This window comes from Pituophis catenifer, unplaced genomic scaffold (assembly GCF_029215685.1).
Source record: "Pituophis catenifer annectens isolate HBS135680 unplaced genomic scaffold, rPitCat1.0.hap2 SCAF_5, whole genome shotgun sequence".
NCBI lineage: Eukaryota > Metazoa > Chordata > Lepidosauria > Squamata > Colubridae > Pituophis > Pituophis catenifer.
In genome coordinates this window covers 26,640,208-26,667,944 of record NW_027256885.1, presented here as the reverse complement: position 1 = coordinate 26,667,944, position 27,737 = coordinate 26,640,208, and the positions used below count along the sequence as shown (strand labels likewise).

General features: G+C 42.2%; 2 protein-coding genes across 3 annotated transcripts in view; one reads left to right on the top strand and one right to left on the bottom strand.

Moving 5' to 3' along the window:
- The window catches only part of CBX1 (chromobox 1), a 95,296-nt gene extending 77,391 nt beyond the window's left edge, over nt 1–17,905 (top strand). For both annotated transcript variants that reach the window (XM_070944480.1, XM_070944481.1), the window contains exons 3-5: nt 2,483–2,660; nt 5,883–5,977; nt 16,696–17,905. In XM_070944480.1, coding sequence (XP_070800581.1) covers nt 2,483–2,660; nt 5,883–5,977; nt 16,696–16,840 — 418 coding nt within the window. In that variant the 3' untranslated portion in view covers nt 16,841–17,905. The remainder of the gene's footprint in view (nt 1–2,482; nt 2,661–5,882; nt 5,978–16,695) is intronic.
- Nucleotides 17,906–19,162: 1,257 nt separating this feature from the next.
- Nucleotides 19,163–26,973, bottom strand: NFE2L1 (NFE2 like bZIP transcription factor 1). Its single transcript, XM_070944685.1, has 5 exons — nt 26,860–26,973; nt 26,460–26,675; nt 24,992–25,081; nt 23,901–24,062; nt 19,163–22,383 (listed from the first exon to the last, which is right to left on the bottom strand). The coding sequence occupies exons 1-5, from the start codon at nt 26,971–26,973 to the stop codon at nt 21,097–21,099; spliced, it is 1,869 nt and encodes a 622-aa protein (XP_070800786.1). The 3' UTR covers nt 19,163–21,096.
- Nucleotides 26,974–27,737: the final 764 nt, after the last annotated feature.

Below are 27,737 nucleotides of genomic sequence, written 5' to 3'. Positions count from 1 at the left end.
ACACTTTGAGCCTAGAATATGGAACCTTTTCACAATATTCTAATTTTCTGAGATTGTGAATTTGGGGTTTTCATGAGCTGTAAACCATAATCATCAAAATTATGACAAATCAAGGCTTGAACTATCTCGCTTTGCATGTAATGAGTCTATCTCATATATTAGTTTCACCTTTTAAGTTGCATTACTGAAATAAATGAACTTTTGCACGATATTCTAATTTTTTGAGTTTCACCTGTACATCTATCAGTTAATGAGGAAAATAAAAAAACTGTTCTGCATTAGTTATTAATGTTTGTTATTCCATTTTTTTTCTTTCAAACAATCTTCAAATATATATATTCCCACTTGATAAAACCAAGATTCAGAACAAGATAAGATCACTGAAATCTTGGTAATTTGATTCTGCTTGTCACTAGATAACTGTGTATAGGGGATATAGAAAGTCTACACACCCTTGTTAAAATGCCAGATTTTTGAGATGAAAAAAAAATCAGACCAAGATAAATCACTTCAGAATTCTTTCCACCTATAATATAACAAGCTATTCAATTGAAAAAGAAGCTGAAATCTTTTGGGGAGAAAAAAAAAACAAAAATGTACAATAACATAGTTGCACAACTATACACACCCTTAAACTAATACTTTGTTGAAGCACCTTTTCATTTTATGACAGTATTCAGTCTTTTGGGGTAGGAGCCTATCAGCATGGCACAACTTGCCTTGGGAATCTTTGCCTACTCTTCCTTGCAAAAGCACTCCAAATCTGTCAGATTGCAAGGGCATTCCTGGGCACAGCCCTCTTCAGCTCACCCCATGGATTTTCAATTAGATTTAGGTCTGGGCTCAGCCAGGGCCATTCCAAAACTTTGATGATCTTCTGGTGAAGCCATTCTTTTGTTGATTTGGAGGTATGCTTTGGGTCATTATTGTGTTGAAAGGTGAAATTCATCTTCATCATTTTAGCAGACACCTGAAGGTTTGGTTCCAAAAGTGACTGATTTGGATCTCTTCCTAATTCCACCTTGACTAAAGCCCCAGTTCCAGCTGAAGAAAACCAGCTCCAAAGCATAATGCTGCCACCACCATGCTTCACTCTGGGTATGGTGTGCTTGTGGTGATGCACAATGTTGTTTTTGCACCAAACATACTTTGGAATTATGGCTAAAAAGATCAACCTTGGTCTCATTAGACCATAACACATTTTCACACATGCTTTTGTCAGACTTCATGTCAGTTTTTGCAAAATGTACCGTATTTTTCAGTGTATAAGACACACTTTTCCCCCCCAAAGAAGTAGGTGGAAATGTTTGTGCGTCTTATACAGCGAATGTTGCTGAAGCCCCGCCTACCTGCCAGCCCCCACCCTTAGGCCTCTGCCTCCCAGCAATTTACCTCCTTGCAGCAAACAGCCTGGTCAGTTTCAGCACAGCCTGATTTAGCACAAGCAGCTGATTGGCGGTTAGATCGGCCTCCCGGAATACTGCCTATCAGCTTTTCCAGGCTGCAGGGATCACCACCGCCCATTGCTGCTGCTGCTGCCTATCACCGCCTCCGCACGCCCAGTTTTTGGCCTCCGCGTGTCCCATTTTTGGCCTGTTCCAGATGGCGGGGATAGGCGGCAGCAATTCCTGCCACCTGGAACAGGCCAAAAACAGGACACGCAGAGGCCGAAAATGGGGTGCGCAGAGGAGGCGATGGGCGGCAGCACTGATGGGCGGCGACGGGCGGTGGCGATCCCTGCAGCCTGGAACAGCTGATAGGCGGTATTCTGGGAGGCTGTTTGGTTCATATTTGTGCACTTTTCAAGGTGTGCCACATGCTTTTGTCAGACTTGATGTAGGTTTTTGCAAAATGTAACTGGGCTCAGATGATGGGCTTGATCAGAGTCAGTTTAATTGAATGCAGATGTATACTGTCTACTATTTAACATCGGTTTGAATGTGGTTGGTTAATTCTGAACACAGCCATATCTGTACTTATGCAACCATGTTATTGTACATCTTTTGTTGTAATTTTTCTCCCTAAAAGATGTCAGTTTGTTTTTCAATTGAATTGTATAGCTTATATGTCATATTAAAAGTAGGAAAAATTCTGAAGTGATTTATGTTGGTCTCATTTTTTTTACATGCAAAAATCCTGGCTGTTTAACAGGTGTATTTAGACTTACTATATCCACTGTATATCATGCAACATTGCTTCCACTTCAGTTCAGATCCAGCAATATTTTCAGGTCTTGTAACTTATATAGGAAAAAATTTTGTTATGCACTCATAAAAGTGTCAGCATTTATTCCTGATTTCAAATAAAAGCCTTTTGGTGCAAAACCTATAGATGTAATCAATACTTTTCCATTTATAGAAAATTGCTCTTAATTTATGCCAAGAATTTCCAGGCCCCATCAGTCAAGCATCTTTTTCTGATAATATATGGTAGAAATATGAAAATGATAGTTACAAACTCTGGTATTTTGTATGTGTTGCAGTGAAGATAATACATGGGAGCCAGAGGAGAATCTCGATTGCCCTGACCTAATTGCAGAGTTCCTGCAATCCCAGAAAACAGCACATGAAAGTGAAAAGTCGGAGGGAAGCAAGCGCAAGGCTGACTCCGACTCTGAGGATAGGGGGGAAGAAAGCAGACCAAAGAAAAAAAGAGAAGAGGTAAGGCAGTTTCCTTCAATACATGATTCACTCAAGGTTGCTTATATCTTATAATTAAAGAGAAAAAAAACGGTTGACAGAAATTTTAAACAGTGTGTGATGACCCAGGTCGCTTAGGCAGAGGCAGGCTTCCATTGAGTCCTTTATTGCTCTGTTAAATTCCACAATGAATGGCCCTACAACAGCCGTTAAGGCCCTGCCCCACACTTCCCTGAAGGCAGCCATCCTCAGTTCCACAAACAAAAGCCAGTAAACAACAAAACCAATTTGCAAAGGCAGAGAGGAAGTCCAAAGAGGAAGTGGAAGCTCACAGGGCAAGGTCCAGAGTCAAGGTCCACAGGGCAAGGCAAGTCTGCTGGGCAAAACAAGTCCACAAGGCAAAGCTAAGTTTTTCCAAAGCCGGGGGAGTGTATGCAAAAGCAAACAATCGTTCCCGACAAAGACAATCTCCCCTGACTTCTGCTTAAGTCAACCCATGCCAGGTGTTCCTTGTGAGGAGGGGTGGGGCAACCTTCTCCTGAGCAGCCTCACAGACCTCCTTTGAACTTGCCCCCACTCTACTCTCTGTGCCCTCGGATCGAGTGGGGGAGGCAGCTGTTCCTCATCATGGGATCTGCTGCCTCTCAACAGCACTGCCTGTCTGCAGCCGATCCTCCCCTGTGTCTGTGAGGGCAGGCAGCTCTCTGTCTAGTCGACCACCTCCCCCAATGCCTGAGGGGCCTGGGACAGCATCATCCTCGGCCCCGACCTCTCCAAACATTCCAAGGGAGATGTGCTATCCCCGTTGGACAGTCCTGGTTCAAACTCCTCCGAACCGGGATCCAATGGAGCCATGACACAGAGGGGCGTAATTTTAGTTTATACTTAAGGATCTTTGAGGTGCATAAATACCTTAGATGTGTTCTGCTGCCTGTGGTTTTGAAGAAATTTATTCTTTCTCTCAGGTTTACTGCTCTAGTCTAACATTCTTTTAGGTATTCAGCATTTTTATTTCAGTTTTTATATACTATCTATTCATTTTCTGTTTTTTCTGTTTTTAAGTCATTTTTTTTTCTATTCATCCTTGGAAGTAAACTCCCAATTTATAGCCATGAAACTTTAATGGCAATATAATGTAGAATTTTCATCCCATTAATATTTATCTCTAGCCCATTATTATCTTATTGCCTAGAATTTCTAGGCAATAAAATCTCTTGCTTTCCATATTGTATTAAGCCGATATCTCTCTCCAGAATACGCCACCGCTAAACCGGCTGGCACCTCCCATCTGTACTGTAATTGGCGTTTTTTCAACTCATCCACCAGAAAAGCATACTCTCTTCTAGCTCTCAACATCTTGGGGGGGATTTCTTTCATTGTCATCACCTCTTGGCCTTCAACCTGGAGCTTGTTTTTAAAAGTAGCCTGTAAAATTTCATTGCGTACTCTCCTTGTAGTAAAATATATTACAATGTCTCTTGGTAAGAGTTTCTGTCTGGCCACCCAAGAGTTAACGCGATATGCCTTGTCGATCTGCCAGCCCAGCTCAGTTTTCGTCTCCCCCAGCAACTGTGCCAATGCCTCTGACATCATTTCTTTCAAATTCTCTTGTTTATTCTCCTTCACCCCTCTGAATCTTAAAGCAAATTCAATTTCTCTATATTGTAACATCGTTACATCAACTTCAGCTTTCTCAAGTCTGCTGTGAGTCTCTCCCAATTTATTATCCAAAATTTCCATAGATTGCTTAATTTCTTCAACTTTATCATCCACCATTTCAATATCACCTGCCAAACATTTAAATGCCAATAATATATCTTCTCTGATTTGCCGATTCCGAATTAAAATCTCATCTGAAACAGCCTGTATTTTTTCATTAGTTTCATTAATTTTTTCATTAATCACAGTAGCAATTTTGTTTTGTGTGGCTTGTAGGGCTTCTTGTATCATCTCAAATGTTAAAGTCTGTGGGTCTGTTGGAGGGGCAGAGGCTTGCAATCTAGGAGTATGAGCTGGGGAGCTTCCAGCGCTCTCAGTTCCTTTAATAGGTACAGTCTTTACAGATTTTGAGGCCATTTTCAGTTTAAATTGATCGTTATATTTTAATCAGAAGCCAAAAAGAAAAGTTCATCAAAGTCAAAAGAATTTTCCCAATCATAAATTAATGTTTAAAATCCTCCTTCTCTCAACACAACAGTTCTTTCCAGGCAAGAGGCTACCAGCGAAACGAAATTTTCTGTAACTTTCACTTTCTCCGCCCTTCCCTTTCAAGCTTCAATCGCCATTTTGTTGCAAATTGCTAACTTGTTACTTCCGAAGGAGGCTATAAACAGTGGAGTTAAGTGTAAATACTTGCAGTCTGACTTCTCCTGGCTTGTTCTGCCTGCAGCAATTGAAGATGTTAAGAATCCCCTCACTTGTTATCAGCAGAGATGGTCGCAGCTTCTAGCTCCGCTAAATAGCAGTCTTCCCAGGTCCGGAGCAGATTGACAGACTTCTAGGGAGCCCTCGCCCTTCGCACCCCCAGATTTCTCCTAGGGCGCTTGGGGGGCTCTACCTCCGCCTGTCGGCTCTTCTCTCTCCCCTTTGCCCGGGGAGAGGGTTTCCAAGTCCCAGACAGCTGTTTTTCGGCTGTTCTGGGGCTTTTATGGTACCAGGGATCGGGCGCCCACGGAGGAGCGTCAGCGAAGCCAACCGGAAGTCTAGAATTTCAAGGAATACAAGATCTCTGGTAGCTGCCATTAAGGAGGACATCAGTTCACCAAAACAACAGCTAAAATTTCTTTAATTTTGTTGAAGATCTATCCTTCAGGTAAATTACATGAGATATTAGGGTTCATGAAATCATACAGTTTTGAAGAACATAAATTCCATACTTTAAGAGTATATATACCATATTGTTCTTGATTTAGGATTCCCTCCTTTCTAGAGTATTGCAGAAACCATTTTCTGGCAGTAATATTTTGTGTTTTCTGATCAGTCCATATTCAGTGCTTGATCTTTTTGTGCTATCCTCTAAATCAGTGGCCCACAACCTTTTGGGCCCCAGGGACTGGTTGCGTGGAGAGAAGTTTTTCCATGGACTGGAGGGGGTGTGGTTTCACATGCTTCCTGCATCCCACAGATGGGGCTTCACTTGTTTGCGCAACCCGGTTTCTGTCATGCTGCGGCCCGGTGCCAGTCCACAGACTGGAGGTTGGGGACCCCTGCAGCACTTATTAACATTTCTTTTTCTTTCTTTAGGCTGAAAAGCCTCGAGGGTTTGCAAGAGGGTTTGAGCCAGAACGGATTATTGGTGCCACAGATTCCAGTGGGGAGCTCATGTTCCTAATGAAATGGTAAATTTGTCCTTTAATTTTTGAAATTCTCATTGCACTTTTTCAAACTGAAGTATGACATTTGCTTGTATAAATGTTGAGGAAATGCTATGGCTTAATGTCTGTGTCAGAATATGGGGGATATAATTCCTTAGTATAGGATTCATACAGTATTCAGTTAACAGTTGGCTATTTTTGTTTTAATCTTGTTTGCCTGTGGCAGAATATAAGCTGTTGAGTTTGTTGACAGTCGAACTTGTCTGCCTATATATGGTGTCCTGAATTAGTTTGCTTGTTTAGGATTAAAACTTGAGGTGGATAAAGTCTCTTGATGGTACAATATTTTTGTCTGCTTTAACTGTCTGGACTGTACTCTGATCTGGCTTTAGATTTTCCATTAAAGAAAGGATAGTGTATAAATTCATTTTGAAAAACAGAATTGTCTATAAATTCTGAAAAGTGATTTCTCAATTTAGAGTTCAGCCACCTTTCTTATCCTGTGGTAGGGTTAAGTATAAATCAGTGGAACATTCAATGAGTGCATTATGAAACATTTCCTGTTCTGGAAGATTCACATCTTGGCAACCCCAGAACAGCCAGATAAATGTGATGTTGTGAAGAAGAAAGTTCAACTTCTTTCTCTGGAATGAAATGTTATACGTGCAATTACAAACTTGCAACTTCCAGTTTTGCTAAATTATAGGTAGTCCTTGAGTTATGATCAATCATTTAACAACTGTTCAAAATTATGATCGACTCAGAAAGGGTAAAGCACTTCCGGCCATCATAAAGCATTGCACTGCCCTCATGTGATCACGGTCCAGGTGCTTGGCAACCTGTTATACAGCGAATGTTGCTGAAGCCCCGCCCACCCGCCAGCCCCCACCTCCCAGCAATTTATTTCCTTGCAGCAAACAGCCTGGTCAGATTCAGCACAGCCTGATTTAGCATAAGCAGCTGATTGGCGGTTAGATCAGCCTCCCGGAATAGCGCCTATCAGCTGTTCCATCATCGCCGCCCATCACTGCTGCCGGCTATTGCTTCCTCCGTGCACCCCATTTTCGGCCTCCGCACGTCCTGTCTTTGGCCTCTGCGCACCCCGTTTTCGGCCTCGGCGTGTCCTGTTTTTGGCCCATTCCAGGCGGCAGGGATTGCCACTGCCTATCCCCACCACCTGGAATGGGCCAAAAATGGGACACGTGGAGGCCGAAAATGGGGAACGCGGAGGCCAAAAACAGGGCGCGTGGAGGCCGAAAATGGGGAACGCGGAGGCTGAAAACGGGGCACGTGGAGGCCGAAAATGGGGTGCGCAGAGGAGGCAATAGGCGGCAGCAGTGATGGGCGGCGATGATGGAACAGCTGATAGGCGCTATTCCGGGAGGCTGATCTAACCGCCAATCAGCTGCTTATGCTAAATCAGGCTGTGCTGAATCTGACCAGGCTGTTTGCTGCAAGGAAATAAATTGCTGGGAGGTGGGGGCTGGCGGGTGGGCGGGGCTTCAGCAACATTCGCTGTATAAGACCCACAGACACTTCCACCCACTTTTTTGGGGTGAAAGTGTGTCTTATACACCAAAAAATACAGTACATTTTGCAAAAACCTACATCAAGTCTGACAAAAGCATGTGTGAAAATGTGTTATGGTCTAATGAGACCAAGGTTGAACTTTGTTTGGAATGGCCCAGGCCAGTGGTGAAATCCAAAAATTTTCCCTACCAGTTCTGTGGGCGTGGCTTGGTGGATATGGCTTGGAGGTCATGTGACCGGGTGGGCGTGGCCAACTTGACGTCACTCACTGTTAGAGCCAGGAGATGTCATGGATTGAGTAAAATGTGGTGAAACTCACTTAACAACGCTCTTGCTTAGCAACCAAAATGTTGGGCTCAATTGTGGTCATAAATCAAGGACTATCTCTGCCTTCCTCTGCATAGCAGCCTTGTCCTAGTAAACTCCTTCTCCTTTCTGGCAATTTTCCTCTCTGTTAGAGGCACCAAAATAATCCAGACAATGTAATGTTTCCTGCTGCAGCAGGGTGTTGGACTAGATGACCTCCGAGATCCCTTTTAGCCCTAGATTGCTGTGCTGTTTCAAAGTGTCTTCTGAAGCCACATCTAGTGCTGGGGTTTGTGATGCTTCCTTCCTCTTCTTTCTCTCTGTCTCTCTCTCTCCCTTCCTTCCTTCCTTTCTTGTCTCTCTCTCTCTTCTTCTTTCTTTCTCTTTCTTTTCTTTCTTTCTTTCTTTCTTTCTTTCTTTCTTTCTTTCTTTTCTTTCTTTTTCTTTCTTTCTTGTCTCTTTCCTTTCTCTCTCTCTCCCTCTCTTTCTTTCTTTCTTTCTTTCTTTCTTTCTTTCTTTCTTTCTTTCTTTCTTTCTTTCTTTCTTTCTTTCTTTCTTTCTCCGGGAGGGCGAGCGGCCTGGCCCGGAAGCAGCACGTCCCCTGTCATGGGCTGGATGCGGGCAGTGGGACCTGACCCAGAAGGCAAGCGGGCGGCAGTCGCCCCGGAAGCCGAGCGCGCCAGGCCCAAAAGGCAAGCAAGCCTCGCCATGTCCCCCCGAGGCGGCTCCTCAGCCAAGCACAGTGGGTGTCCATCCCCCCCCACCGCCACCAGCGTCAGCCTTACCTTCTAGATCCTCTGCTGGTGTATTCAGCATGCCCATCATCCCAATGGAGCCAGCACGTTGGTAAGGCTGACAGCGGGCGGCCCTTGGTGGAGACGCAGCCGCTACTCTGGGGCTGAGAGGGGCGGTGGCAGTGGTGCTCTGGGAGGGCAGGCAGATGTCCCGGAGTTGTAAATGAGGTGCACATGTGCAGCAGCCCCGGGACATCCACCTGCCCTCCCAAAGCACCACTGCCGCCATTCGCTTTCGTTTTCTGGCGGGAGAAGGAAGAAAGAGAACGGCGGTGGTACGGCGGTGCTCCCAGAGCGCCGCCACCGCCCCTCTCAGCCCCAGCGCAGTGGCTGCGTCTCCACCAAGGGCCGCCCACCCACCCACTGGCCAGGCTGGGCTGGATGCCGACCTTGGAAGGCAAGCAGGCATGGGGGACCGCCGGGAAGGCTACATGGAAGGCAAGCAAGCATGGCAGGGCTGCGGGGAAGGGAGTAGGCTGCTAGCTCCCTTCCCCGCAGCCGGGCAGCCCCGACATGCTTGCCTGCCTTCCATGCGGCCTTCCTCTTGCCTGCCTTCACAAGGTGGCCATGGGGACGCCGGGAAGGCAGGGAAGCATGGCAGGGCTGTGGGGAAGGGATTAGGGGATGCAGGCTGGGATGGTGGGGGGCAGGGGCAGCTAGCTAGGCCGCAACTCGCAAGCTTACCTGGCAGGCAGATCAGTGCCGCTCAGTTGGGGCGCAGTGCTTCAGGCAGGCAAGCTGCAGAGCAGAGACTGGGCGGGGCGAGCGAGCGGTGACCGGGTGATTGGTTCGGGGGGGTGGTGGTCAGCCAGCAGTCGCTACCGGTTTGGTGACCCAGGCCAAATGTCTGCTACCGGTTCGTGTGAACCGGTCGGATTTCACCCCTGGCCCAGGCAGAGCCCGGACCTAAATCCAACTGAAAATCCATGGGGTGAGCTGAAGAGGGCTGTGCCCAGGAATGCCGTTGCAATCTGACAGATTTGGAGTGCTTTTGCAAGGAAGAGTAGGCAAAGATTCCCAAGGCAAGTTGTGCCATGCTGATAGGCTCCTACCCCAAAAGACTGAATACTGTCATAAAATGAAAAGGTGCTTCAACAAAGTATTAGTTTAAGGGTGTGTATAGTTGTGCAACTATGTTATTGTACATTTTTGTTTTTTTTTCTCCCCAAAAGATTTCAGCTTCTTTTTCAATTGAATAGCTTGTTATATTATAGGTGGAAAGAATTCTGAAGTGATTTATCTTGGTCTGATTTTTTTTTCATCTCAAAAATCTGGCATTTTAACAGGCGTGTGTAGACATTTTATATCCACTGTAGGTGTCTTCAAGACAATACACATTAAGAGACTTTTGGCCTAGGATGGCAACAGACATCAATTGATATGTAGTGTCTTGCCACATATGCAGGAGGACAAACCCTGGCATCAAAATCCGGCAGTGCTGTTGCAGTCCTTGGAAAACCTCCCCAGCCCTGGCACATGGTATCAGTGGACTTTATTCCTGACTTACCACTGGTCCAAGGCTATACCTCCATATTGGTGTTGATAGATCTTTTCAACAAGATGGCACATTTCATCTGTTGTAAAGCCTTGCTCACAGGGAGTGGGATAGCACAGCTGTTTTTGGACCATGTCTTTCACTGTAAAGGAATGGTTTCTAGGCTAATATGTGATCATGGAAGTCAATTTACTTCCAGGTTCTGGAGGGCGCTTTTCCAACTTTTGAAGGTCCACATCAGCCTGTCATGAGCCTACCACACTGCTACAAATGGTGAGGCTGAGAAAACTAACCAGATGTTGCAGCAGTATTTTCCAATTTTACTGTACTTACAGCCAAGCTAACTGGCCCTCACTCCTACCACTTGCAGAATTTTCCTACAATAATTCCATCCATAAATCCATTGCTAGGACTCTGTTCCAGGCCTTGTATGGCAGGCATCCAAGGGTTTTACTGGCAGCATTGCAGGAAGGCTCCTTCTCAGGAACGGTAGATTTTCTACAGGAGCAACGTGCTGCTCAAACCCTCTTAAGGGAGCAAACTCGATTTCATTGAGGGCTGCATCAGGGTTGCATTTGACCTCATGGGGCCAGGGTGGGTGTGGCCAGCTCGACATCGCTCTGCCAGCAAAAAAAGGCTCCCGAGCTCAGTTTCCGGCTGCGATGGCCTCCTGCAACTCTCAGCCAGCGAAAATCGAGCCTGGGAGGGCTGCACATGGCCAGTCCTTCGCTGTTTCCAGGGCAGCCCTAAGCACCCCACGGGCCGAGTTTGGCACCCCTAAATTAGACAAAGCTAACAGGACAGGATGCCAATTGCTGAAGGGGACAAAGTGTGTGTGTCTAGCAAATTTTTTATTTCTACCAGGATGCAAAGTTTTGCAGGAGGCACCACCTGGCTGGGGAGATTCTTTGGACTCGGGGGTCAGAGGACTCCTTTGAACTGGCATTGCTTCCACCCCTCCCAAGTTCCTGTGAGAACTCAAGAGATGAAGACAACTTGGAAGAGGGAGGGGCTGTTATTGCGCGGGGGGGGGGGGGGGGGTTGATGTTAGGAAACTACCAGTCAGGCAGAGAGGAGGGATCAAGCGCAGAGTTAACCTTGAGTCATTGCACAGCCGCAAGAGACCTAGGACTGACCTCCCCCCTCTAAGTTCCATGGAACTTTATCTGTTTGTTTCCAAGGGAGTGCAAGCAGTCTGGGGAGATACTCATATTTACAGGTGAAACTCGAAAAATTAGAATATCGTGCAAAAGTTCATTTATTTCAGTAATGCAACTTAAAAGGTGAAACTAATATATGAGATAGACTCATTACATGCAAAGCAAGATAGTTCAAGCCTTGATTTGTCATACTTTTGATGATTATGGCTTACAGCTCATGAAAACCTCAAATTCACAATCTCAGAAAATTAGAATATTGTCAAAAGGTTCCATATTCTAGGCTCAAAGTGTCCCACTCTAATCAGCTAATTAAGCCATAACACCTGCAAAGGGTTCCTGAGCCTTTAAATGGTCTCTCAGTCTGGTTCAGTAGGAATCACAATCATGGGAAAGACTGCTGATCTGACAGTTGTGCAGAAAACCATCATTGACACCCTCCATAAGGAGGGAAAGCCTCAAAAGGTAATTGCAAAAGAAGTTGGATGTTCCCAAAGTGCTGTATCAAAGCACATTAATAGAAAGTTATGTAGGCTTCCGGTTTGCTCTTCGTAGCCACCAGACGGTCTCTTGGGACCGCCAGCCCCTTCACCTGTAAAGAGCCGCCTGTACAGCGCAAAGGCGGCTCGAAAAACCCCATTTCCAGGAGGAAATGTGGGATAGAGCAGGTGAGTGTAGGTAGAGCTCTCCGTAGCCCCCAGGGGTTTTTTTTTTACTCTTGGGGGCGGGCGGAGGAAGCTCCCTATAGCACTCGCCGCCCGCTCCGGGCGTTGGGAGACTTCTGCCTTTTTGCAGAACAAGGCTACGAAGACAAGCTTCTCAAGATATTTAACAGATTAACTAAAGATGATGAGATTTGGATTTGGATCTGTGACCCTAAATTGCAAGTATTAATACTTATTTTACAAAGGATATTCAACAAAGTAAAAAAGACCTTTTAAAATGGCGATTGCCGAAACTGGAGCAGGGAAGTTGAAAAGAGAAAGTCCTTCCGTTTCTTATTAAGTTACAAAATAGCAGAATAAATGCTCCTGGTTACATTTGAAGGGATTTGAGCTGGACCTGTGACCCTGAATTGCAAGTATCTCACTTATTTTATAACAATTATTGAAAAAGGAAAAGGAAAAAAGAATCTTTAAAAAGGGCGACTGCCGAGGCTTGAGAAGGGGCTGAAAGGGAGAGTCCTTCCGTTTCTTATTGAGATACAAAGTAGCTGAATAAATATTTTTGGCTACACTTTAAAATAAAGCTCTACTTTTGTGTTTTTTCTCTTCCTGGAGATTTGATATTGATCTTGGTTGGAAAGAGGTTTTTTTTTTTTTTTCTCTGCTGCCTCTCTTTTCCTTTTTTTTTTTTTAAAAAAAAAAAATAGTTTGTCCGTGTTGAAACATGGCATTAAAGTCGGACAAACAAGCAATGGGGGGGGATTCCCCCATTAACAAATTACGTGACCAAGTTTTAAAGCTCCAGTCTCAGAAAACCGATTTTAATATAATTGAATTTCTTTTGGAGGAGATTGTAAGAAGGGATGAGATTGTGAATCAGAACTTTGAAAAATTTAAGCAGGAAATTAAAGAATTAGTGCAATTAAAGTTTGATATTTTGAATCGAAAGATTATAAAAATGGCTAATGATCTTGTAGGATTTATGACTAAGTTGGATGAAAATATTAACTTATTAGAGTCTAAAGTGGAAGAAATTGAGGACAATTTGGATAATAAAATACAAAAAATTGAAAATGATTTGACAAACACTCAAGACAATAGCTCAGAAGAAAAATCTAAAATGGAGGTTGAACAAAAGTCTTGTAATGCAGAAAATTTACAACAACGGATTGAAAGAGAGGTCTTAATGGTGCATTATAATTTTACAGAATATGCGATCAGACTCAGAGGTTTACAGGAAAATAACAGAGATGATTTAAGGAAAATATCTTCTGAAATTCTGGCTGGGATTTTAAAGGTTCAACCTGAGGAAGTGTTTTGTAGGATTGATAGAGTGTACAGAATAAACTCCTGGATTGCAAAGCAAAGGCAATTGCCTAGAGATGTGGTGATTTATTTTACAGATAAGGAAATTAGGAATAAAATTGTGCAAAATTCCTTCAATTCTACTTTGCAATTGTATGGAAGAAAGATATGGATCTACAAAGAGCTTCCCCCCAAGATGTTAATGGAAAGGAAGAAATTTGGTTTTCTGGTGACTGAGTTAAAATACAGAAATATTCCATTTAGGTGGAATGCCCCAGCTGGCATAATATTGAGATATCAAGGAGAAAGATACCAATTAGATACTGTTGAAAAAGCGGAAGATCAAAAAATTTTGAAAATGAACTTAACATCTATAGGCACAATACAGGATAAGCAGAAGGAGTTGGAAATAAAGGGAAAACATCGAATTACAGAGGTTGCGGTAGACAAACTGTCTTTGGATTCTCTTGATACTCCAGCTGGATTATCTACAAATATGAGAGAAGCGGCATCTGATTTCAACGTGATGATCCAACAAGATCAGTTTATAAAGCAGAATGAAAACCGATCAGTTGATATACAACTTGTAGAAAGGAAAACAGGATGGAAATTAAACCCACAAAAAGAAAAGAAAAAAAGAAATAGGTCTCATAAAAACAGAAATTTCTAAACTAAGCAACGGTGAAGCCAGTGATTTTAAAAAAATGAATGAATATGTGAAAAGATAGTGGAGGCGAAGTATTGGTTAATATCATCCTGAGGACAGTGACAGACCTCTGCAATGCCGTAAATTTGGGATGTGAAAAGAGCCTTAATCTGTTGGATTTGAATTATCTATTTTGGATTTCTTTTCTTGTACTGATAAATATATTATAATCATTCTGAGCTACAAGGCAAGAGAGTTACGTTGGGGCATGCAGAAGATCTGGTTGTTACCCATTACGATGATGGGAATTAATAATCCTGATGAAAGCCACAATTACAACTATATGGAATACAATTATAATGTCACTCGGGTGGTTGTTTTTATTTTTATATATATATGAGGATACTCATTACTGATGGGGGCAGATGAAGACTGAAGACTTTGAACAAACTGTTGCACCAGGATGCTACGTTACCCAATTATGGATGGGGGACTCAACAATCTAGTGGAAAGACATCAAAGAAGATATTATATGGATTATAAATTTAAAGTTATTGTCTTTTTTTTTTAAATAACGGAATATATGTATATATATATATATATTAGCAGAGTGGGCAGTGGATTGAAGATATTAAGAATTGTTGTGTATGGTAATTTTGTAGGAAAGTGGGTGGAAATATGTTAGTCTACTGATGGATTAGCTTAAGAAAAGGGATGTTTAAGTGATATATTTAGGGTAGTGGAGGAAATGGACAGAGTTGAATAAATGTTAAATTAGGACTTATGTGGAAGGCTGCTTTGAAATGTTAATAAATGTTAAAGTAGGATTTATTATACAGTCTTAAAGTGGAAGGTTGCTTTGAAATGTTGTAACAATACATAGATATAAGTTTTGGGGAGGACAAAAAGGGTAGATTATTGCTAAATTGGGAGTTATAATAATATTATGCTAAACTAGAAGTTATCATACAATGTTATAGCAGATTGCTTTTTTTTTTTTTGAAATGTATGGTAAAAGGGGAAAGTAACAATATTAATAATATTTTTAGTAAGTAAGGGTCAGTATATAGAGGAGAGAGTAAGGCGATGGTAAAATATTATGTAATCTGTTATGAATTAGGTTTTTGGTGTGAAGAAGTCACGGGGGGGGATGGGTGGCGAGGGGGGGTTAGGGAGGAGGGGGGGAAGGAAAAAAGGGGAAAAATTTGTATTTGAAAACTTTTTCAATAAAAAAAAAAAAAAAAAAGAAAGTTATGTGGAAGGGAAAAGTGTGGGAGAAAAAGGTGCACAAGCAGCAGGGATGGAGAGGATTGCCAGGAAAAGGCCATTCAAAAGTGTTGGGGACTTTCACAAGGAGTGGACTGAGGCTGGAGTCAGTGCATCAAGAACCACCACACACAGACGGATCCTGGACATGGGCTTCAAATGTCGTATTCCTCTTGTCAAGCCGCTCCTGAACAACAAACAACGTCAGAAGCGTCTTACCTGGGCTAAAGAAAAAAAGTCATCTTTTCTGATGAGAGCAACTTTTGCATCTCATTTGGAAACCAAGGACCCAGAGTCTGGAGGAAGAATGGAGAGGCACACACTGCAAGATGCTTGAAGTCCAGTGTGAAGTTTCCACAGTCTGTGTTGATTTGGGGAGCCATGTCATCTGCTGGTGTTGGTCCACTGTGCTTCATTAAGTCCAGGGTCAATGCAGCTGTCTATCAGGAGATTTTGGAGCACTTCATGCTTCCTTCCGCAGACGAGCTTTATGGGGATGCTGACTTCATTTTCCAGCAGGACTTGGCACCTGCCCACACTGCCAAAAGTACCAAAACCTGGTTCAATGACCATGGGATTACTGTGCTTGATTGGCCAGCAAACTCGCCTGACCTGAACCCCATAGAGAATTTATGGGGCATTGCCAGGAGAAAGATGAGAGACATGAGACCGAACAATGCAGAAGAGCTGAAGGCCGCTATTGAAGCATCCTGGTCTTCCATAACACCTCAGCAGTGCCACAGTCTGATAGCATCCATGCCACGCCGCATTGAGGCAGTAATTGATGCAAAAGGGGCCCAAACCAAGTACTGAGTACATATGCATGCTTATACTTTTCAGAGGTCCGATATTGTTCTATGTACAATCCTTGTTTTATTGATTTCATGTAATATTCTAATTTTCTGAGATTGTGAATTTGGGGTTTTCATGAGCTGTAAGCCATAATCATCAAAATTATGACAAATCAAGGCTTGAACTATCTCACTTTGCATGTAATGAGTCTATCTCATATATTAGTTTCACCTTTTAAGTTGCATTACTGAAATAAATAAACTTTTGCACGATATTCTAATTTTTCGAGTTTCACCTGTATAAGTAGAATACAATAGTCAACTTGAACTTTTCACATGTGGATCTAGTTGCTTGTGCCTGACATTGAATGGGCTATTTGGACCGCTACTTTTACAATCCGTGGAGGGTCACAGTCTATTTCTGTGGTCTAAAAGGACAGTTAGAGGTGCAAATGTATTGTCCATCAGTGGTTGGCAACTATACCATGGTATCTTTGCAGTTTAGTGGGATGCTCATCCATCTCCACAATTAGGAAATAGAAGATCCAGCAAGTTATCTTTTAAATTAGAGAAAAAATGAAATGGTTGTACCTGCTACCAGAAAACATTGACTTTGATATACCTTACAACTTTAAACAATAAATTCTATGAAATTATCACAAGTGTAATTCAGGTGACATGGCACAATCTTTGATCATCTGTATTTTGAAAAGAGTTTTTAATACCAATAGATCTTTATCGCTCCCAGTGAGATAAACACTAACATTTTTTTCTCTTGATTATATAGGAAAAACTCTGATGAAGCTGATCTGGTTCCTGCCAAGGAAGCTAACATCAAGTGTCCACAGGTGGTCATCTCATTTTATGAGGAAAGGCTCACATGGCACTCTTATCCCTCGGAGGATGATGATAAGAAGGATGACAAGAATTAAGTTGCTTGCCCTTCTGTCCTCATCCCTCCTTTGGCTGACTTTTGTATTAAAAGAACAGACTGTGGGTTTGAACATGAGGGAGAAGTGAAGAGAGACTTGGCTGAGGAGGATGCCCTCTGTAGAAACAGGACAAGATCTCTGCTTGAGTGTGCATGTGCATATTCATAATCTGTCACCTTGATTGGCAGAATGAAGGCCACCAACAGAAACAGCAAGTGCAGGTGCTTGTTCTGTAAAGATTACCTGAAATTTGCAACCTTTCTCCCAAATAGTATTAACAGCATTTTTATAGTTTAGCATGCGTGTATAGATTTGATTCCTTTTTTGCTATTATTTGTGTATTGTTGAGGTGGGAAGGGAGGGTATGTGCCAACTGACTTGAAACAAAGACTGGTTCACAGTATTCTATAACCAGAGTCATAATTCTTTTTTTAAAAAACCTGCCTTACTGCAATTAAAATAGGTTACTCTTAAGACACATTTGCTCCAGCATTTTGATTAAGTGTTAGCATTAACAGCTGAGACTGTAATCATGAATGCAGCTAATACAAGAATTATTGCCACACATTTAAAATTAGGGAAGAGGAAAATTTAACACCTTGTCCTAAAATAGCCTTTCTTTTCTGTGTCCTTTTAACTTCCCCTTCCCACAGAACTAGGATTACTTTACTTTCCTGTATGTATTTGAACTTGAGAATTGTGAGGGGTGGGGGGAGGAAAGGAATGAAATCTACTTTCCTACAGCACAAATAAGTTGCAGAATAGTCTGTAAACAATTTTGTCAGACCTGGGCATTAATGATTACTTTGTCTTGGCCCTCCACTGATTTTATTTTTAATGTATTAGACTTCTGTTTTTACAAAGGTCATAATGTTACCTCTGAATATGCCCGAGTAAGCCACCAACTTCTTCACAGGGCAGCATGTATGTAGAACTGTATTGTACAAATCTTTTTTAAAATAAAGCATGTGTTAGGCTTCTGTGAAAATGTCTAAAACTTAAGTGTTTGGATTTTAACTTCATACTGAACTGTCCTTTTGTCTTAATAAAATTTTAGATTTATAATCCTGACCTTTCTTTTTCCTCTCCCTCTAGGCAAGTTGTCTCCCTTGCAAGTATTACATAATGAGAAGTGAATCTAGGGTTTAGAGAATACATTGTTTTAAATTTGTTCATGACACTGTACAGCACGGGTGTCAAACTTGATCACGTCACATGGCATCACATGATATATCACCGCATTTTTTGCCTTTGCGGAGCCAGGGTGGGTGTGGCCTTCACGTGATGCATCTGGCCTGCGGGCCACCAGTTTGACACCCCTGCTGTACAGTATGGTACAACACTTAAGACAATTGTATCCTATAGGTGCTGCTATTAAGATAATGGGTGACAAAGTACCCTGTTTAGTCTGCTGTAAATGGCACTGTGTAGAAGAGAGGCCCAAAACTTCTTAAGTCATGCCACACATTTCTCATCCTTTTCTTCTTGCTTCCGGTTATTTAAAGAGCTGCTATATTACTCATATCAACTAATGTGAGTTTGTTGTAACTGCCCTTCTGGGTTTATTTTAATTACTAGCTTCTTGTGGTACTTTCTCTGGAGTAAACTAGGAATAACCTGTTACAAGTATTTAATATGCTACTTACAGTGGATATAGAAAAACTACACGCCCCTGTTAAAATGCCAGGCTTTTGAGATGTAAAAAAATCAGACCAAGATAAATCGCTTCAAAATTCTTTCCACCTTTAATGTAAATTCTGTTTGCAAAAAATCAGTTTAAAGTGAAAATATGGTACTCTGAAAAATCTGAGTTAGTCAAGAATTGAAAGATGTTCCATCTTGGATAGTTAAAAGAACTATCACAAATTGTTCAATCCTGCCCATGGTACAAGTGGGAGGAACAACCCAGTTTCAGAATTCCTTTGTTTATAAAGTAAAATTTATTGTAAAAATAGCCCACAGATGATAAAGATCTCCGTTCCTGGCTTTTAACTTTGTATTTTTAAAAGGGAGCAAAAATGGCAGTTGGGATCTAGAACATCTACAGAGTGTTAAAAATTGGAGAAGAAATTGCAGCATATGCAGCATATCCTTGGGTGCAATATTCCAGGGTCAACATTAGCTTTCTTTTTTTAAAGAGTACACTATATATACTATTATCACAGCTAATAGCCATTTGTGTATTCATTGTGACAATGTCTTTTAAAGTAGCAAAGTTCCAGAAGAGTAATCAGAGCAATGTTATAAACATATAGTGGGTTTAGTCCTGGGTAAAGAAGACAAAACCAATTTTCAAATAGTGAATAAGCCATTTTATTTTTGTCCTGTGCTCACATTCTCTCACTTTTTCAATAGATCATAGAAACCATTCAAAATAAAACCTCAGAAATAAGTTAACATATACACACAACAGGGCTCCATCCTACACATCCAACAACTAGTTACAGCTCCAATACATTTTGTGCTTCAGGTTTTGTGCTGTTCATTCCAAAAGCAGGAGAAATGAAGACACTATAAATTTACTTCTTATCCACTCTCATGTTTTTCCTGGAAAAAGTCAAGGCAAAAAATAACTACTGTTTGTAAACATTGCTTTATACCAGAGGTGTCAAACTCACGTCACAGCAGCATCATGTGATATATCGGGACTTTCCCCTTCGCTAAACTGGGCATGGGCATGGCCAGCGCATGACGCATCTGGCCAGTAGGCCAGGAGTTTGACAGCCCTGCTTTATACCAATTAATGCATAATATCTCTACAATCCTCCAGAGGATACCCATTTCAGTGTTATGCCCTCCCACATCATCACATACACAGGACTGAGTGGCTGGGAAATACCCAAAGGCATTTTAGCTCTACAGTCAAGTCAGAAAATACTCCCAGCTGTACACACTGCAAGATAACAGCTTCAGAGATGGCCTCAGAGCTTGAGGCTAGCTGTGTTCAAGGCACTACCCTTACCTTTCACCTTATTTTCTTTCAATGGGGGGGAAGGGGGAAGTTGGAATGACATCCAAGGACAGAAGGGAAGCCAGCTGTTGAATCAGTTAACACATTTGAGTATTTATGGCAGAAAGAACCTTCAGTAGCTTTGATCTTAAGGGGAAGTACCACCCTTCTTTCCTACATGCATACTCTAAATTCATTCTATAGCCCTACAGGGGAGGGGAAGCAACACAGGAACACAGACCATAATAAATTAAAATCAAACTGCCCATTCAAAAAGAGACTTGCTGTAGATGGCTCTCAACACAAGCATGCCCGCTTAACAAGCAAAACCAGCTGTGCTATAGACCAAATGGTGATAGTCAGATGCCTTGCTGACTCTAGATTTATGCCTTTGGCCCTATAATTCACCCAAAGCAGTCTCTCTAAGCCAGTCAATGGGATACTAAATTGATGACTACAGCTTTGTGGTATGCAATTTTACCATGCAGCATCATGTTGTAATGCATCTTGATAGTGGCCCAGAATTAATGCAGGCTCCCCACTGTGGGCAAGGGACATCTTCAACAAAGTTTTCAATTGAGGGGAAGATACATTAGGATAGTAATTCTATTAACCCTTTCCACTCCTACCCTGCCAAACATTTATGATAAATGTTGACATTCAAAATGACAGTACATATAAATTCCTTGAATGGAAAACACTTTCAGCTTGTGGGAAAATGTTTCTCTTCTCTCCTAAGTACAATCAATTTTCTGTGCTCCCTCTGTAGTTAACGTACATACAGATCTACAAAGAGATCATGGCTAAGTATTCAGATTTAGGTATGGTTTTGAGCTGCGTCAAACTAGTTAAAAAATCCAACCAGGTACCTGAAATACCCAAGAGTTGGAAAGTCAAAGAAAAAAAATACTCTTAGGTCTCCTCAATCTATCAATTTCACATTTCTTCCTTTACAAAAAAAAAAAAAAAGACATTTAAACAATTCATATTTTCTACCCTCTGCTGAGATTTCCCCCCTCCCACACACACATTATGCCAGGTAATTCACTCTCTCATAATGTTCAATTGGTTTGAGGCTTCTGGAAGCACAGGTCTTTCCCAACATGTTTTGCCATTCCACCACTCAAGACTTGTAGCCCCCCTGCCCAGCAGTCTGCTCCTATACATTGACTGGAAGCTAGCATGGTTTGAGAAGGTATATTAGATAAGAAGGCATGAATGTTCCTCCAAATTCTTCTGGGCTCAGCCCTTCTTCAGTTTGCAGATTCAGCAAGTTTTATGCTTTCCAAATGATATTCATCATCTTTCACTTCCTCCTGTCTTTCTGTTTCCTCTCTTGACACCACCCCTGCTGGTCAGCCAAGGAACGTGATATTAGAATAACACTGCCATCACTGGCATGCTGTAGAATATACTGGTTTGGGGAATAGGGCCGGCTATTCTCATCATGCAGATACCCAAATACCTCCTGGTAGAGGGCCTGCATTTTTTGCTTCATCTGGCCGATGGACCTGAGAAATTCCACCTTCTCCCTGAGTAGCTTTGATTTGTCTCTCTGCAAATCATCTACATCCCGCTCCAGATTGAGTATAGTGTCCAGCTTTCTCTTACGACAATTCTGGGCTGCCATCTTATTCTTACCCCTTCTGCGAATGTCACGGATTAGACTCAGCTGTGCTTCACTCAACTGATACTTGGACAGGAGTTCATTGAATTCCTCTACTGGCAAACTGATGATCTTTTCATTGGGAAAAGGAATCTTCATGGATCGGGCTCTATATTCATCTCTGCTCATCTGCTCATCTATAAAATCTGCTTGCTTCTCTTTGGAACTCTTCTTTCCCACACTAGCTGGCTGGGACTCATCAGTGTCTAAGGTCCTAGGGGCCATGTTGTATGTGTGATTGTGACCCACATGCTCAAGATAAGGCAGGTACTGCAACTGAGGAGGATTCTGGTAGCTCATCTGACAGAACTTACTATATTCTGGCTGATACCCAACAGCTCCTTCTGCATCTTCAAAGTCCACATTTTCAGTATCAGAACTGTAGCCTACAGCTCCTTCCTCAGAAAAGGAGGAAGAGGATGATGCTTCTGAGCTGCTGAGAGAAGCAGGACTGTGACTTGAATCCAGGGAGAGCCCAGAGTCTGAATCAAATTCCTCTTCCAAGCGGGATGCCTGCACTGGGTTGAAGCCTTCTTCAATAGCCAAATCCATTAAACTAATCTCATCTAGCATGGCTTCATCCAGGAGCTCTCCAAGAGGATCTGGGAGTTCAGACCCAGATGTTTCATTTACAGTGCAGTTTAACTGGGGAGGAAAAAAGATTCCACTTAGGTTGTTAGAGCCAAATGTGTTGAAGCCAGTGGAGTTATTAGGAACCAGCCGCAACAAAGCTGAGCCACCAGCCACTGAGGGACTTTCACTTTCAGAGTTGAACGGGGAAGGGAAGTCTTGTGTGCAGCTAACCAGTGATGCCTGATGCAGGCTGACATTCTGGTTAATAGGGGTGGATGGAGGAAGGCTGTAGTTGGCTGTCAGAAGATTTCCACTTGAGCTGTTGTATAGAGTTGTGCTGTTTACCTCCATGCTCTGCAAAGGAAAGAGAGACTTTAGATTCTGCAGTTCTCAGTATTGCCCAATTCAACCAACTTAAAAAATAAGAGTCTAAGGAAAAGAGTAAAAATGAATTATACTTCTACTATCAGAATGGATACTATTGGAGGATCACATTTACCCCTTCTGTTTTTACAAGACTTAACTCACATAAAATCTGATCCAGTGGACCCTCCAATCCTCCAGAGCAGATAGGAGGCATAGAAGGTAGTAGGGGGAGTATACTTGCCTTCATCCCAAACTTAGTATCTTGTATTCTGGGCACATTGGCCTGGAAACATACACATTAACATTTATGGTAGTCTCCTCATCCACTTAAATGGACAAAAAATTCAGATATGGGGTTCACTGTAAACAAATAAGAAATTAAATACCTTGTTCTTAGATAACAATCTTATCAGTTACTGTCCTCTAACCATCAGGAAAGCATCTAGGAAAACCTAGCTATTGTTTTCCCTCAAGACTATTTTCTACATAAAATGCAGTATCCTACCCAATTCTCCCCTCTGGCCACCAAGCTGTTGGCAAAATAAAAAAGCAGGAGGTGGGTAATTACCTGTTATATAAGGGAAACACTATGACAGGGAGGGGTAGAGACATGTTGCACAGTTGTGCATATGAAAACAATTGTCCCCTGGTTGCACCGATTAGAATCCTGAGGATTGTTTTGATTTCCCCTCTAGCAAGTGGTTTAGGTGTTCTCTGATTTACTATCTTGCTGGTAATCATTTGGTGCCACACATCTTTCTGATTTTGAGGAGTACATTCAACAAGATGGTTTTAGGGAAGTTCCAACTCTACAGATTTTTTGCATTTGTCCCTTTGTAATGAATTTTCCATTCTATACTACTACCAAATGTTACAGGGGAAAATGTCCTAGCAGGAGTAAAGAGACTGCTCTACATTACAGATACTGTCACAAAGAAGAGGGGGTCATCCTATTCTCCAAAACACCTGAAGGCAGGACAAGAAGCAATAGATGGAAACTAATCAAGGAGAGAAGCAACCTAGAACTAAGGAGAAATTTCCTGACAGAACAATTAATCAGTGGAATAACTTGCCTCCAGAAGTTGTGGGTGCTCCAACACTGGAGATTTTTAAGAAGAAATTGGACAACCATTTGTGTGAAATGGTATAGGTTTTCTGCTTGAGCAGGGGGTTGGGCTAGAAGACCTCTAAGGTCCCTTCCAACTCTGTTATTCTGTTAGATACTTCAAAGAAAATAAAATGTCCTGTTTTACATTTGAAGCCTTGCAAAACAACATGCAATATCAATGATTGAAGTCTCTGAGCCAAACTGAAGGCTGGAACTATGTGTATGGGAATACCCAACTTTCTTCCACTGAAGAGACTTCTAGGACTATAACTATGAGTTGTATGAAACTGATGAAAGCAGGACAAAGAGGAATACTAAATCCAGCAAGCATAGGAGATTGTCCTATAGGTACTGGTCCTGGAAAAAGCAAGATCTGGAGAAACCTGTCTTTCCTCACCTGTGTTTCCATGATAGACATGAGGTCCTGCCACTGTTGCTCCAGATCAAAGGGCAACTCTGCCTCTGTCAGAAGGGGAGACAGGAGCCCATCTGAAATGACAGAAGGGCCACTCTCATTTGGCTGAGAGTCAGTTAGGCTGGGAACATCTGCAGCTGGAAACTAAAACAAAACATATCAGGGCAAATTAATGGTGTCTAGGTGGCATGAAAACAGTAATAAATATTTTTTCTTTCAGTGTATGAACTTTAGAGGTTCTTAAGCTTTTGCCACATGCTGTGGCAGTCCATCCTCTTTCCCAAGGTTTATTATTTACTTAAATGTATTTCACACATTATAAATACATGAATAGATAACAAAAATACTGCACATTATATTCCTGCACAGAAATCTTGTGAATAGGTTGGAATAAAAGGTAATGATTAGCTAAGAGGCTCCTAGAGAACCTCATGAAAGAGTGGGAATAAGTAAGATTCACTCTGTATTCTATTAATTTCCCTGAATCTAAACTAGGATAAGAGCAAAGAGGGAGGGGGATTCAATTTGCGAGACATGCAATACTGGCACTGGGCTTTGTGGGTGAGTAAATCCCTAGGTAATTCAGGGCATTCCCTTCTCAAAGCATAGCACAGTTGTCCATTTCACAAGGTTGTTGCAAGGACATGAAATGGAGACTAATAACATATCCAACACACATTTCTCCTCTTATTTTCCCCACAACAACATATCTGTGGGGTGAGTTGGGCTGAGAGTGAGTGACTGGCCCAAAGTCACCCAGCTGGCCTTCATGGCTACTGTGGGACTTGAACTCACAGTCTCCAGCTTTCTAGCCTGGTGCCTTAACCACTAGACCAAACTGGCTATTGCTAGACTGAAATTGTCAGTGGAACTGGCAAATAGAGTGAACACCAAGCTTGCTTTCTCCAACCTGATGCCCTCCAGATGTGTCAGACCCCAGCTACCACAATTCCAATTACCATTACTGCTGACTGAAAATTACTGGAGTTACAGTTTAATATATCTGGAAGGCATAGCAGTGCAGTAGGGAACTAAACTGATCATCTCTATTTCCAAAGTGTGAAAACATATACCTCGGAATTTTCCCCAAAGGGAAATGTGGCCTCTAGCAGTCTAAGGCACTCCTCCAAAGACAAGGCTGTCTGATCCTCAACCCCAGGCACCTAGAAGGAAAAACAATTGTTTTACTGCCACTGGGCCAGACCATGAAGATATTCCTGTGGTTTTCTAATATTCAATACTTATGTTCTTTTTCCTGTGCCCTACTTGTTCTTTTTTCCTGATCTCAGAAAGATTGCTATATGACCCACCTTAATATAACACACATAACCTAAAATAGGAATAGGGTGGCCCATGTTTTGGTAGCTAAGATCTGCCCTTTAACATGTTTTTTGGTATCAGGGGCTACAATGGGTAGAGTGATGATACCAAATGAATACACTCCCCCCCCCCCCAAAAAAAAGGATTTTCTGCAGCTTTTGTTTTGGGGGAATTGTGGGGGTGGTGGTAAATGAGGTTTAACTTTGTTATGTCTCTTTTAGAGTTTACACTTCAGTTTTTAGGTCTTCTGTCTTAAAATGTCAGTGAACTATAAAATCATTTTTGTCATTTATCAAATTTGGAGACCACCCATCTCATTTACAGAGCAATTATCTGCAATTATAGTCAGAAGGTACTCTGGATGACAGGGGAAAAAAGTGGGACCATGTGCAAACCTGTAGCTTAAGGTGTTCCAACCCTGAGTCTAAAATAGTATCATGTGTTCAAAGTCAGATATATTTGATCAAAAGGAACATTTGAAAATTAATTATTCTCAAATGGTAATTATTTAGTTTATATAATAGGAAGAATTTCAAGTGCCCTGTCCAGTTTGTACTTCATGCTCAAGTACTTGCAGTTCATTCACTCTGATCTCATCTCTCTCATAACCTATCCCACAAAAAAAGAAGCAGCAGCAAAGAAATTGTAGAGAAACTTGTGTTACAATTTAGTTATAACTTCCATTTACTTCTTGGTGTAATACTGGATGCAGCCTACAAACAGTGCAATGGAAAACTGTTCTGAGTACCTGCTTTCCAAAGAACAGTGCTGCTGGGCCCTTAAGTATCAATGGCCCAGAGCCTATTCTACCCTCCTGAGGGCTGCTCCTTGCCCTGCATGTGAATTATAACCGGAAGATATTGGACAGACTGAGTTTGACAGCAGACTGGCTATACAGATCACAAGAACCTGGGAAACAAACCCCATGTAGCCTCTATTCTCAAAGCCACTGAGGCCTAAGTAATGAGGTGCCATCTTTCTATTATCTTCGTAGCCTATTCCAAAAACTCAGTTTAGCTTAATATGTAAGCACATAAAAACATATAAATAATTCTACGTATCAAGAAAACATAAAAATAGTAGCCAAAAGAAAAATATGGGAGACAGTCTACTTTTCAGAAAAGGGTCTGAACTAGAGGTTCCAATCTCCTCTACTGGGCAGTTATGAAGAACAATCTCAGAATGGTAGGAAAGAATTTTCCCCACAAGGGGTGTTTTTACCTGTGCAGGGACACTCTCTCCTGGCTCGCCATCCACTACCACAGTTTTGTCAGTGATGCTGCCCCCTCTGTTCCTCCATCCATCCCCACATCCCTCCCCATTATTTGGTTCTTTATCCACATTGTTTTCCTTCTTGTGGTGGCTGTAGTAAAAAATCTCACACCCAGCACCAAGGTCACTATCCTGTCTCCACAGGATATCAATTAAATCAATATCCTAAAAGAAAAAACAAGGAGAAAGAACCATAACTGTCTCTCTTCCTCAAAAGGACTTTCTCAGGAGGATGACCTCTGCTACAAAACTTCCAGCAAAAATGCCTCCAGCTTCTTTCCCAAAAACACCGCCATAACTTCATCCATTCTGGGACGTAGGCCCCACACCACCATTTAACCTCACTCACCTCTAAGTGCCGCCCTTCATTCTGAATGGGGTGTGTCTCCTTCTCCCCTGATCCTTTTCTCAACCATCTCTGCTGCCGTGGTACTCCAGACACCTTCCCCCCACCTACAGCCATTATGCACAGGGAGCTTGCCAAGAGTGGCTCTGCAAAGGGGCTGCTCCAGGGCCCAAACCAGGGACTCCATGTACAGCAACTGAGCTGTCTCCTCCTCACTGCCCATGCTATGCAGCAATGTTCTCTGCCCAGGCAGAAGGGAGTCTGCAGTTTTAACTGCTCAGACTGGGTGAGAAAGGGAGGGCCAATTGTCATTCCGGATTGCTGCTCCATAGTGGGCTTGTATCAGCCTGTGGTGCCATTCTATTTGCATAAAAGGGTGGAGATTCTCTGCAATTTCAGCCACCTGATGTAACTTGAGAACTCAGCTTGCCATGCCTGCTATGCCTTGCCAGCTCCCTCAGCTCCAGACAGCAGTCCTTCAAACTGAAAACAATCACTGTGCTGAATGCACTCTAAAAGAAATATGTGTGCTTATAACGACAAAGCAGTGACCAGGCCTCCTCTTCAACAGACTTTAAACAAGGCTTTGTAAAGCTACCACGCTTTCAAATTTCTCTTCCCTCCAATGCCCTCCAATATGAATACAAATAGATTTATTTGTATTCAATACAAATAGATTTTTTGTTCAAAACAACCTTGCCCTCTTCTTTAGTCCTCTCACTAACTATTTCTTCAAATTGAAGATTCTAATCCAAATGTATGCCTTTTCTAGTTATTTCCAAACTGAGTGTTTGGAAGTGATGGGGTGGTATGGGTGGAAAGACCTGACAATGGTCTCATTAGGTACACCCTTTGCTCACACCAACTTCCATAGTAAAGCA

What these genes read in the sequence shown, in the direction of transcription:
- NFE2L1 (XM_070944685.1), bottom strand. Translation starts at nt 26,973, where the DNA reads ATGGCTGTAGGTGGGGGGAAGGTGTCTGGAGTACCACGGCAGCAGAGA. An exon ending in GAGAGAGTGTCCCTGCACAG is followed by an intron (nt 25,082 to 26,459) that starts GTAAAAACACCC and finishes TTTTCCTTCTAG; the next exon opens with GTGCCTGGGGTTGAGGATCA. An exon ending in TGTCTATCATGGAAACACAG is followed by an intron (nt 22,384 to 23,900) that starts GTGAGGAAAGAC and finishes TTTCCTTTGCAG; the next exon opens with AGCATGGAGGTAAACAGCAC.